The sequence below is a fragment of the Chamaea fasciata genome, unplaced genomic scaffold (genome assembly GCF_029207755.1).
Source record: "Chamaea fasciata isolate MVZ Bird 193981 ecotype frontalis unplaced genomic scaffold, bChaFas1.0.hap1 SCAF_19, whole genome shotgun sequence".
Classification (NCBI taxonomy): Eukaryota; Metazoa; Chordata; class Aves; order Passeriformes; family Sylviidae; genus Chamaea; species Chamaea fasciata.
In genome coordinates, this window is record NW_027094104.1 from 3214317 (window position 1) to 3227500 (window position 13184).

The window sequence follows — 13184 nt, forward strand, 5'->3', positions numbered from 1 at the left end:
TCTTTTACACCAGCACACTTGTTCTTTTATTTGATACTTGAACTCTGAAAATTTTCTGTGACTTTCTAGGGAGAAGGAGGAGCAGCTGAGGCGGGTGACGGAGGTACAGAGGCTGCAGGCCCAGCAGGCAGGCGCTGCCCTGGAGGAGTTTAAGCGGCAGGTGGAGCTGAACTCAGAGAAAGACTCTGCTGAAATGAAACAGCGGGTGAGGAGGTCACAATGCCAGCCTTTCTGAAACTCTGGCGCAGTGGGATAGCGGATTCTGATCTTATAATGCCAGAAACATGCTCCACTTGAGAGTGCTACATCAAAATCTTTCACAATGTAGTGTCTTTGCAGCGAGTCAGAAAGGGATGGTGGCGGGTGTTTCATCTTTCTGACAAAGCCAGAATTGTCATTGTTACAAAGATATCTGCAGTTATGATACTGATTAGGGATTTTTCAGGAGTGAGAGTATAAAGTGTTAGTTTATACACCCTATGGGACAACGCTTGTCATTTCCCACTTAAATGTGTCTCTTCCTACTCTTTTCCCAGCGACTCTGTCTTCCATTAATGAGCTCCTGTAATCAGTTTGAGCCCAAACAGGGCCAGAGCCATGGTGGCTGCTGGCAGTCATGTGCAGAGGATGGAAAAAATCCACTTTTCTGTCCCTGAAAATCAAGGATTTTAGTGGCTTAAATTTCTTATGGAGCAAACAGTAGTTAAACTGTTCTCCTGGGAGTTTATAAAAGCAGCCCAAGGTGTGAAATGAGGGACAAGCAACGGGTGATCAAAAAGAGGAGGAGAGAAGGGATATTTCCTTCACTCCTCACGTGGTTGAGATCTCCAGACAGAACTCCAGCTTGTAATTCTGGATTACAAGTTCCAACCTCACCTGCCTTGACCAAACCTCGCTGCTGACAGGAGGGTGCTGCAGGCTGGGACTGGAATGGGTGGCTGAGAGTGCTGTCTTAGGACTGAGGAAATTCCCTCTTCGTTGTTCTCAAAGGTTTTTGAAAATCTTCACTGCTGGTATTTTTAAGACCCAAACAGCAAATAATAGAATTGGGAAATTCTAAAGAAAGCAAGAACAAACTTATAAAAGCAAGATGTGTTCAGCAAACCAGACCCACAAGGGCAATACAACAAATCCTACAATTTTAATCTGACATTTTCTGTACTGTGTGACCCTCCTGCAATTTCTTCATGATGACTTAAAATAATGTGCTAGTTCTGCTCCAAAAGGAATGTTGTCTAATTCTAGAAAGGCTAATAATACTTTCATTCATTTAAAAAACCTTCTGCAAATAAAATGAACCCAAAACATAAGAAAGTGCAAAAGAATTTGGAAAACACAGTCAACCGTAATTTTAAAATGACAGTAAATTTCTTTCAGAATATTGCTGCATTCTGGGAAATTTTGGAAATCAATTTTGCTGTACTCCATGAATGAGCCAGAGGTTTGCTCTTTCCCTGCTTGGGTGCTAAAATTTAGAAAAATTAAACGATATTGTACAGTTGAGTGGTTCTATTCTACAGGAATCGAGGTCCAAGGAAGTACATCAAAGGAACCCTGCTGAAGCTCTCTCTTCGTGGCTTTGGCCTTTCTCATTCCTCTGCATCCACATGCTCTTAGATAAATCCCCAGTACACTGAACACACTGGAAATTTCTGTGTTTTGGGGTGAGGTGGGATGCATTACTTGCAAAACAACTGCAGTAGCCATAGCAACACTGTCCTTTTATCTGCATTAGGAATACCGGGCTTTAAACCCGTTTTTGGTGTGAGATAAAGTTTAATTATGGAGATGAGTAGGATGGGGTCATTTTCAGTTGTTGCAATTAATATTTGATTCTTTAGTTTGGCTCTATGATAATATCATTTATTTTGCCATCTGCTTCCTATTTTGTCAAGCTTGTGATTATTAAGAGTCACCTGATGTCCACTGGTGGGTGGGTGGCACATGTTTAACTGCAAGATCTGCATTTTTTCCAGTAGTAACTGAAAAGAAAAAGAAACAATACAGAAACTATGTCATGGTACTGTGGATCTGGGGCTTCCTGGGTTTGGCAAATAATGATCAAGAGCCTTTGTTGCAGTTGTTGAAAATAGATGAATTGTGACCTAATGAATAAACTGCAGAAGCCAGTCGGTTTAAAGCATCTTTGCATATGTTTTTACTATTTCACTTTTTAGAACATTTTTATTCTCTTAAAAAAAGAACTGCTTTAGTGCAGAAACAAGGTCTGTTATTTTTCTGAGTTTTACTGACTTGAGTAAAATATGGCCACGGACATTTAACTTGTGTAAGTTTGGAGCCGGAAGAAAATTATTCACAAAACATTGATTGCAATCCCTTTTCTTAATGGCACATAGTAGCAATGAGGCTCAGGAGCTGCTTCCTCCCTGCTCTCTTTTTCTACTTTCTATTTAGCCAACTGCTCGTACTCCAGTCCGTTCCTTTCCTGCTGGAATAGTCTGCAATAAAATGCTTTTCCCACTCCTAGTGCTGCCTTTTCTCCTCCTTCCTGGCTGGGGAGTGATGTCCAGGCCAATTGGCACAGACATCTGTTGAACACTGAGCACTCCCTTAGGCCAAGCAGGATTTTGGCTTGTGGTTCAGAAATTCATGGATTTCTTCTTTTTGTGGAGCAGATGGGCTTGTGGTCCTTCAAACCCCTCCACCTCTTTTCTCTTTTTCAGGACGCGGTTTATTCACTGCTTATGTTGGGATCTAGATGTGAAAGACATCGATGAGTGTGCACTGCAGCACAGTTACACATATATATTTATATATATTCCCTTGGAAACATGCCTGATGTACAGCTAACAGTTGTGCTTTTGATACAAAAGCCTTTGTTAATTGAGTTGTGAAATTGCTTCCTTGATGCTGCGTGCTGGAATCTGTGGGGCTCATTATTCATAGGCGATGACTATCTTCAGAGGACTTAACTTGCAGCCAAATAATTCTCTTTTAAGTTATTTAAAGTTATTTTCTGATTTAATGTAAACTTGCTTTAAATGTGTAGTTTATGCTCTGACTCACACATGATTTCCCTTGAATTTCCACAGGCGGTGTATTTTTAAGCGAAATATACTTGAGTCTTAAATATGTCTAGAGAAAATATTCACTTAATTTCGACGGGATATTCAGCACTGTTGAGTGGAAAAATGAGCCAATCCTTTATAATTAGGGAGTGGCATAACAGTGATCACTATGTCCTTGAGTAACTAATAATCCTGTAGAGACTGAATATTCATTTTCACCACATACTAATGGTGTTGTTATCATTCCCAACAAGTGATATTCTCCTCTTTGATGGTTTACAAACAACTGTAGAAATGTCAGAACATTTCAAGCTGTGCCTGTAAAAGAGAAAAAAAATTAAATATTCCCTTTCTTTTCCCATGTAGATAGCAGAGGTTGAAGCAGATCTAAGGAAATCAAAATTGCTCCGGGAAAAGCAAGCCCAAGAATTCTCCTGGCAGTTGGATGAGATCAAGAAAAGATATGAAGAACAGGTCAGTTGCTTTAGTCCTCCAGGTGGAGGGGAGAAAACACCCCTTCCTGCAGCTATTGGTCACTGTGTGCTGCTGTCCTTCCTGTAAAAACACGATTTATAGGTATAGAGGTATAAAAACCTATAGGTATTTATAGGTGCGCAGGGTTTTGTGGTGGGGATGGAGAGGGGACAACCTACCCAGAAAATACTTTTTGTTTCCTTTTCACAATCCTTTGTACCTCCGACTCTTTCAAATTGTTTCCCAGGCTTACAGGTGGCAACACCTATTTTCATAATCACCAGATTCAATTACTTAATGCATTATCTGTTTCTCTTCTTGTCAAGAAACAGCATTTTATTCTTTTAATCGTTTTTGACACGGGGAGTGTTCGGTACGAATGCTTGTTTTGGCCCACTGATCCTGATTTTCTTCTTTGTAATGTAATTTCAGGGTTGGGAAACACTCAGGAAACGTTTGGGTGGAGACAAGAAAGTTTTGTGCAGTAGTGCTGTGAAGTGTAAAGGGGGGAAAAAAGCAGAAGTAGAGAAATTATTGCATGATACAGACTTGGGAGCTAAGGAGCTGCAGCACCAGACACTGGTGTGAGCTGGGACTTGGTCACAAACTAAAGTGGCCTTTGTTGGTAACACCTGCTGATGGATTGAAAGGGGGTTTTTAGTACTTTGTAGGGATGAGGTGGTTAATCCATAAAAGTTCTCTCTTATCACCGTTCTTGTGTGGATCTAAGCTTGCATTTCCAGCAGGGAAATGTGGTTTCATCTCTGTTTATCTCCTGTGCTGTGAGAGGATGAAATGCTGCGGTTGGCTTTGGTGCCAGGCCTGCTCTGGTCCATCTGGAAAGGGCTTTTTCAGGGAATTAAAGAACAAGATCACTTTGGTAGGTGTTGAGAGACCCCTGCTCTGTGCTGGGGAGGAACAATGGTGTGTTTTGTGCGTGCCTCTTGGAACAGAAGGGAGTTTGTTGGGTCAGATCAAAGCATTTTCCCTGTCCTCGCTCAGAACTGTCAACGTCACCGCTTGTGCTGCCACCTGACAGAGGTGACATACTCGCCTCTGGGAGGGTGAGGGACATCTCACAGGTGTTCAGCTTAACTGGGGCATGTTATTTATGATGATTCCTGCATTTAGGGATTCAGAAACAGTCAGAGATATTGGGGATTTGTGCAGGAAAGGTGAGGCAGTTTGGTGTGTCAGGGACATGCTGAAAGGAGGGTGATGGGAGTGTCAGGGGCAGCTGGACATCTGCCTTTAACTGGAATTTTTTATTTAATCGTATTTTCACATCATTTTAGTGATGTGGTTGGCTCACTTTTTTCTTTACAGTTCTCATAATTTGTAGTGCATCTTAAAAGTCCAAAGTAAGCGTTTAATCAAGGATTTTGTTCCCGTTTCCCATCCCAGATTTTAATCTGTAAAAGTAAATGCTAACCTGCAGTGTATCAGGAGTTACAACATTCCTGTTCCTACCTACAAATGGTAATTTTCTTTTGCCATCCATGGTAACATCCAGCAAGCCATAGATAAAATTTTCAGCCAGTACTCAGCTGACTTTGCACACTAAAGGCAAATGATAATGTCTCAAATTGTCATGGTTTAGTTTTATGTATCTTCTTATATTCAAACCTTCTGAAGACTGTGTCAAAAAACCCCACAAAGCAAGAGATTGATATGGGAATTAAATTTTTTTTGGTGAATCTATTCTGTAACAACATTGATATTGTGGTAAACATCAGTGAAAACATTTTTCACTGAGATGTTTACTGCTTGCCATTTATTTTATTTAGGATAGCTGCTTTTACTGTAAGAAAGAACAGCTAAGCTTTATGAGACATCACTGGGACCCAAGGCTTTCAGCCCTAAACAGCTAAACAATGACAGCCTCAGAAGAATTTTCAGTGGAATCCTGTTTATGCCCTTTTAAAAAATTTATTTCTCTTTGAACTTCATCTGGAATGTTCCTTGAAAGTTGGTGAGCATGAAGAATACTGCCCCTTCCTGCAGATTGCAGGGGGTTATCACTGGGGGCGAGGTTCTGGAGGGCACAAAGCCCCTCCAGCCCCACCACGGAGCAGGATGAGCTCAGTTCTTCCACTCTTAAAATTTCCTTTCAGTACTTCCAACTTCTGTTTCTCTGCACTTCTCTCTATTTATGCCTCAGAACTTCTAAGCCGTTTTTAAAGCAGACTTTTCCTTGCCTTGTTTTACTGCATATTTCTTTGGTTGTTACTTGGCGAGGAGCAGACTGATTTAAAATGTTTAAATAGAGCACTGAATTTGAAGTGGGGATACATTTTGGCAGGGCTCCAGCAGACTTCCAGTTGGAAATAGACACCCAACCAAAAACCTGGATATTTTAGCTACCTGAGAAATGTAGTGATTGCTTTGACATGTTCTGCCTCAAGTGTCTGAATCTAATTGTCAAATGAAATTTAGACATAAAAAGGGAAGGGAAATTGCCCTACAGATTCTTTTTTTTTTTTGGGCTGTCATGGTGAGTGGCACTATTCATTTGCCCATAATTTTAATCAGATTGGTAAAAAAGAACCAAATGAACTGATATGTTATCCAGTTCTTCAATCTGAGAGACATTTTGGAAGCGTAGGCACTTGGAGCAGTGGTTTCACTTCTCTGCTTTATCTGAATGGTTGATGTCACAGGACTCTGCCTGAATACCGATTTCAGAACAATTATTGGTGTGAACATGGACTGTTCATTGTGGGGCTGAAAGATTGCTCTGCCTGCAGGTTAGACGTACTGATATATTGATATTTATCTGATATTTATTACAACAAATAATAACCTGATACCTGATTTATTTATCTTTGCCTTTTGCTTCAAAAATAATTTGGAAAAAAACCCACTGCAGTTAATGCTTTGTTAGCTTTTCAAATGCACTCAAGTCCATTAATAAAGCAAAAAGGAACTTTTGGATCTTGCACTATTTGGTTTCAGCTGTCACGTGTCCCTCCTGGTTCCAGCTTCATCTGATTCGGTGCCACTTGCTTTTGAAGTATCCACTGAGAACGCTCTCAGAGAGAAACTGGTGGCTTTTTTTTTTTCTTCTTTAAATATACTTTACCTCAACTTTGTTCTACTTGCAGCTGTTAGATTTGAAAGTATATTTTGAAGAAAAAAAAAAAAAATAACTCCAGCAGCACCAGAGTTCCTATCTGCTGGGAGCAGCTGCTTTCGGCACTTCAAAGCCAGTGGACAGCACAGTGAAGGCCTCAGCCTTTCCTGCCTTTGAAATGGTTGCAGTATCTGTAGTTGGGCTTTATGGCACTGTCAGCACAGGAAGAAAGGTTGTTTGGTTTTTTGCACCCCCTCCCTTTTTTCTTCTTTTTCTTTTTTTTTTTTTTTTTCATTTTTTTCCCCCTACTTTCTAATTACATCTTCAATTTAACTCAAAATACCTGGGAAGTGTTTCTGATGAGTTCATCTTCTACAAGCCCAAATGTTTGAAAGTGCATGTGCCCAGGCATTTCAGTAATGGGTTTTAGTAAATTTGACAGAAAAGTTAGGGAATTTGCTGGGGGATTTTTTCCCATATCCTTGTCAGTTGAGCACTTTCTGGGAGCACGTCTCTCGTGAGGAGTGGTGGCTTCATGACAGAGATGGGACAGGACTTCATGCCAGGACATTCCCCAGCACACTCAAGTACATGCACACCTTTGTTTCAAGCAGATTTTCATAAACTGTCGAGAATGGAACACTTTCAGTGAACTTAATGTGATCCTAATGCTTAAATGACATTAACTTGTCCTTTGAAAAAACCCCAAACCATTAATAATCACTGTGATCACTGTTACACCCATTTTTTGCTGTAAACAGTTGCTGAAGTGACTGAGTGAATGTGAAATAAATGAGATGCAAGATTAGTAAGAGAGCCAAAGCCTAGGAAATTTTATTTTCCAGCTGGGAGAGAACACACAATGAAACAGTTGAGTTATTATGAGTTATTATGATAGCAGGATGGGGTTACCTGATGAGTTATGGCCATACTGTCTGAGATTAGATGCCAACCTAAATAGATAAATAATCCTTTTGGTTTGGTTCATCTTTAACTGTGTTTATTCCCTTTAAAAATAATTATTCATGCTTCCATAGGAAAGTGGAAAGTTGTTACATGATAGCTGAAGAATCTCCCTGTATCTCAGGAAATCCTTTCTTGTGACATTTATTGTTGGGTTCTGACTTCTGTAAAAGTTGTGAAGAAATTACAGTTGTCATCTTGTCCTGTGTATCCAAATAGGGAAGAAAGAGACACCTTCAGAAATGTTTTCCTGGGTATTTAATGAAATCACTTTGAAATCATACTAAAGACAAGTCAGTAGACAACGCCTTTAGGTTGGGAGCAAGACGAAGGTGTGGTTGAGTTTAAACATGCCTCTTATAACAAAGAAAGTGAGTAAAGAAGTGCAAAATAGCTGGTTAAAAGCGAAAAAAGCATGCTTGTAATGTTACCTGCCAGCAGCAAGGACAATATCTGAGGTGCTGCTGGGACACTGTTCTTGTTTGAGCGGTGTGCTGGAGCAGAGGGAAGTGTTATTGAGAGGAGAGGAAGAATATTCTGTAGGTCTTTTTGTCTTTTATTACTTTCTAGTGAGGTTAATTTAAAGAAAAGAGTGAGGTTCTCTCAGGCAAAACATTAATTTAGTAATTAACACTAACAGAGATAACAAGCTCAACCTCCAGCTCGCTTTGTCCCCATACCCTTGCTCTGTTAAGAGTTCTTGCCACTGCATTTCCATCCTAGCCTTCTTTCTGGCCTCGTTCTTCATTTTCTGTTTTTCTGGCTTCTCTTTTACCAATCTGTTACCCCCCAAGTGAAGGAAACACTTGCAAAGCTCTCTTTGAAATCTGCTGTTCCTCTGACAGACCAACGTCCCAAGCATTTCTTAGCTGTACATTAACCTGGCCATTTATTTTCAGAGATCCACAATCCATTTTTAGTATGCTGGTTTAGTTATGAGGAGAGAGTCTTTGTGAAAAGCTTTGTTACTCTCCTCTTTGTCTGTACTCTAAGATAATTGAAATACAGTCTGTTCTTGCAAGGAGGCCAAATGAGCACGTTAGTAGAAGCTCTAAATTTTTCATGTCATCGGCAACAAGCTGCATAAATTTCATTTAATAAATTAATCTAGGATGCATAAACGTTTCCTTTGAACCATCCTAAGGCACAGATGAATACCATTTGTGCAGAATATCTGAGGAATAGTTTCTTCAATCAACATCAACTTTTTACTTTATAGCTAAAACTCACAAATGGGAAAAGGAGACGAATTTAACCTCCAAGTGAAGAGTGGGTGGAAATCTTCTCATGGTGCCATTGCTGTTTACAGAATTGTTAACCAGACAGATGGGTATTTGCACGGTCTCCTTCAGGCATCTGACTCGTGTGTGATTCAGAGTTAAAAGCCTGAGCTCCCTGTGTAGTCAAAGAATCCACTTTGAGGGGAGGAGGGAGAGGGAGGCGATTCCAGAAACACAAACGGGTGCCTGCGGTAAACAGCGAGTCAGGCGAGCGCCTGGGAAGGCAGTTCTGTGTTCAAAGAAGGTCCTTGGATAAACTGAATCCCTAAACAAAGACTGTGTACAGCAAATTCTGCACCAGAGCCTGCTGCAGACAGGCATTTGCAGCGATTCAAGGTCTTTTAGTTGGAAAGAATTATTTCTCCTTGCAGCCCGTGATGGGCTTGGTGGTGTAGGTGGGCTGGGGAGGGGAGGGACCTCCTGATGTTCATCGTGGCACCAAGTTGGATTTAATCACAGGGATGCAACTCCATTTCCAGTATATCGTTACAGAAAGGCTGGAGAGGGATTTTTCACAAGGGCATGTAGTGATAGGGCAAGAAGGAATGGCCTTGAGCCGAAGGAAGGCAGGTTTAGATTCGATATTAAGAAAAAATTCTTTACCATAAGGGTGGTAAGGCCCTGGCACAGGTGGCCCAGAGGTTGTGGACTCCCCATCCCTGGAAGTGTCCAAGGCCAGGTTGGGCAGGGCTTGGAGCAAGCTGGGGTAGTGGAAGGTGTCCCTGCCCATGGCAGGGGCTTGGAATCAGATGAGTTTTAAAGGTCCCTTCCAACCCAAACAGTTCTGTGGTTCTGTGATTTAAAAATAAATTTATTCATGCCAGAGTACTGGGAAGATGGAACGATTGAGGTGGAGTTTGTGCTGCCCATATTCTAAAAGTACTAAAATTCTGAAAATCTATCTGAATAAAAATGTACATATCAGGAATATAATTTCATATAGTGAGAGTGAGACCGTTCAGGTGCGTTATTTTAGGGGAGGATAAATCGAACTGCAGTTTGGCTAAAGACCAGCTTGTTTCTTTTAGAGAATTTCTTGCAATTCTTTTGCAGTTTGCAGTTGAAAAAGAATTGTTAGTGGCTGGTTAAAGGGTGTAAGTATTATAGAAAACACAGTCATGCCAATTAAATTACTGCAGTGGAATGGGAAGTCATGTACATTACCCCACACGTACTTGCTGCTTCAGTGCTGATGTGTGGTTCTGCACAGACGTAATTTTCACTGTCCCATTGCCCTTGGCTCATTACAGCCCTTATATTTTGGGAGACCTTCATGTTTCAACTTACAGAAAAATCTCTCCCCCCCCCCCCAGAATGAAGATTAAAATCTATTTCATTTACCTGCTGCAAAGGAGTCCTGGTAAAAAAGGTTCTGGTTTTCTCCCCTGCCTTGTGGTGAAGATGCTCCTTTTCTGCCCAAAGTTGTGCTAAGCCAGACCCCAATGTGATTAATACTCACTCCTCCAGCCTGCTGGATCAGATTGCTTTTAGCAGCAGTATTTGCAGAGATGGGTAATTCCCATATCCTCACGGAACATGCACGTTTGTTTATAGGCTTAGGAGACAGAAAATGCTCGGTTTTGCTGGAGTTGTTGTTTGGGGACAGATCATGTGCTGTGCCCTGCCTGGGCAGAGGCTGGGGCTGGTTTTCAGCAGGGTAATCATGCAAACACCTGATTTACAAACGCTTAAATGATTTTAGGATGGAAATAGTGAAAACAGATGTGCTGTAGGTGTGCTGCAGAGTGAGTTTAGCTCGGTTCTTTGCTGGGACACGTGCAGTGCATTGGTGGCTCCTCCAGCCCTCAGTTCAGTCCTGCCAAAACAGTGCTTATAAAATCATCCTGCCTTGCAAAACTGTATTTTATATAGGTGTTACTTAAAATATTTCTGGAATTGCGGACATAAATTTACATGAATTTTCATACTTTGGTGTCAAATATTTATTGTAGCAGTTATATTTTTCAAAGAGGTAGTGAGCTAACTAATTTCCTTTCCCTCCTTTGGGGACTCTAAAAAGAATTTCAAAGGCGTGCTTGTTCTTGAGAACAAGTTGAAATTGTTCTAAAATTGAAAAGCCTAAGCTGAGTGTGTGATGTAAAAGCAAAATCTGGGTAGTAGGAGGCCTTGTCTAAATTAGGGACTTCCAAAAGGTATTTGCTGCTGTTGATTATATTACAAATCTTTGGCTTCTAAAAACATCTCCTGCAATCAGCAGGCTGTTTATTGTTGATCTTTGTTCTTCAGGCGTGCTAACAGCAGCAGGATTTCACCTTAGCTCTGTCTCTTGTTTCAGCAAGTTGTCCTAAAGCACCTCCCCGTGTGAGTGCAATTCCATCTGCCTGTGTTCATCAGCTCTCTTGTCACTGGCCTGGGCACGAGCCACGCTGCCAGATTTGTTTGCCACCTTTCTGCCTGTGTGTGTGAGTGAACAACAAGACACCGTCACAGTTCTTGCATTAGTCTTTTTTAGCTCTTTGCTAAGAATTTCGTCTTCTTAACATCCTTTTCTCTGCAAGAGTAAGGAAATTTAAATTTCGGTTAAAAGCTAAATTTAGAAGAAGTAGTGTAATTAAAAGTTAAATTTAATTAAAAAGTTTAATGCTGATGACCGTTTAGTAAATCACCTGTTGGCTGTTGCACTGAATGTTGCTCTATCACACTGTGTGGAAATAATTTAAAAATGAAGAGTTCAGCAAAGAAGAGATCATAATTTTCAAATATCTGTGGTCCTTGATAACAGCAGTGATAAGAAAGGCTCTCTCAGGTCAGACAGACATTCCTGCTTGGTTTTGTGTCCAGACCATGGCTGGAGACAGGAACAGATGCGCAGGGAAGGGAATAAGAGATTTTCATCTTTGGGAGAACAAGATGAGGAAACATCCAAGGCACAATGAATGTGATTATGGTAATAGGGCCCACACGATTATTTAATGAATGTTTCTTTTCAGCATCGTCCCTAATGCCCATTGTGAATGTCGTGTTGCTTGTCTGGCTGAAGTGTCTAGCACCTAGCTGAAATGTATAGCAGTGCCTGTCCTCTGGAGATCAGCACTCCCACTGGAGTGCTGCGTTGGAGCAGGCACTGATGAAGTGCTCAGCGCCGAGGGGTAGATGCAGCGAGATCTCAACACGAGAGCATTTTTGAGGGAGGTGGTTTTGTTATATCGTTCATAAAGGCGCTCTCTGCCTCAAAGAGGAGACAGAATCTGACTGGTTTGTGAGGAATTGATACAGTTTTCATGCGATTTCCTGTGATGTAGAAGTCCTGTTGTTGCTGAATAGCAGCGTGGATTTTCTCTTTCTGTTTTTTGCTGTATGTTAATTGTTTTTTTTTTTTCCTTTAAACAAACAACCCGATGACAATACAAGAATGAGAGAGGGAGGAGTGGAAGAGAAGCCCTAGTGCTTGGCAGCAGTTCTGAGGAGAGCAGGATCTTCAGGGAGTTCTCACCAGGGCAGAGAACGGCTGCTCAGTCACTTTGTGTTTTTTGTTGGTTGGGAATGTGGAATACCTGCTAATATTCGTTAGGGAAGATGGTTTTGGAGATCTTTGAGGGATGAGAATGCTCTCATACTCATCCTTTCTCTCCTCTCCTGCTTCTCCACCTCTGCTCCCTGCAAGAAACATCTTAAAGTATCAAACCAAAACCATCATGGGGAATACCTGGCTTTAAATGAGGAGGAGTTTAAAATTTTTCTTCAACAAATTTGCCTTGTGTAAGACACCTCCCCTCATGGTACCACCTTTTCTCTTCTCACCTACCAGCTGGGGGGACACCCCTCCTGCTGAAGAACCTTTTGCTCGTTCCACCTATTAAATTAAAAAACTTTGTATCTATAAATGCTGTTTAGTGAAGAGATTACTGAACAAAACGATTTACTTTGGTCAGTATGGTAGACGTGGGACTGGTTGGAGAAGCAGGATGTGTCCCCTGCTCCCTCTGGGTCACATTCCCTGCCTGCTGCCCTGCCTCCTGGTAAAAAAGTGACAACTCCAAAAATTGAAGCTCCCCACAGCAAACTGCCTTAACCCAGACCTACATGGAACAACCAGCTGAAAACCCAGTAATTAAGACAACAAAATGTTTGAAGGGAAAGGCCTCTCCTGTTGACACAATTTCTTTTTGATCAGGTCTGATTTATGAAGAAACACTAAACATATTTTCTCCTAAATCAGGCTAAGGCTCTAAGTTATTTTAGGGAGCAACTGCTCTTTCTCTTAGGCACAGGATGGGCACCGCGAGCATCCGAGAGAAACCAGTTTTGTACAGAAACCTTGAGCAAAAACTTGGCGTAAAGAACTTTGTGTGAGGATCCCAGGCCCAGCATGGAAAATGTGAGGGGTTAACCCCTGCAGGGACT

At 41.3% G+C, this 13184-nt stretch overlaps 1 protein-coding gene across 5 annotated transcripts in view; it reads left to right on the forward strand.

Moving 5' to 3' along the window:
* The window catches only part of CEP112 (centrosomal protein 112), a 156904-nt gene that overhangs the window by 55154 nt on the left and 88566 nt on the right, over positions 1-13184 (forward strand). For all 5 annotated transcript variants that reach the window (XM_066200306.1, XM_066200308.1, XM_066200307.1 and 2 more), the window contains exons 18-19: positions 70-205; positions 3396-3503. In XM_066200306.1, coding sequence (XP_066056403.1) covers positions 70-205; positions 3396-3503 — 244 coding nt within the window. The remainder of the gene's footprint in view (positions 1-69; positions 206-3395; positions 3504-13184) is intronic.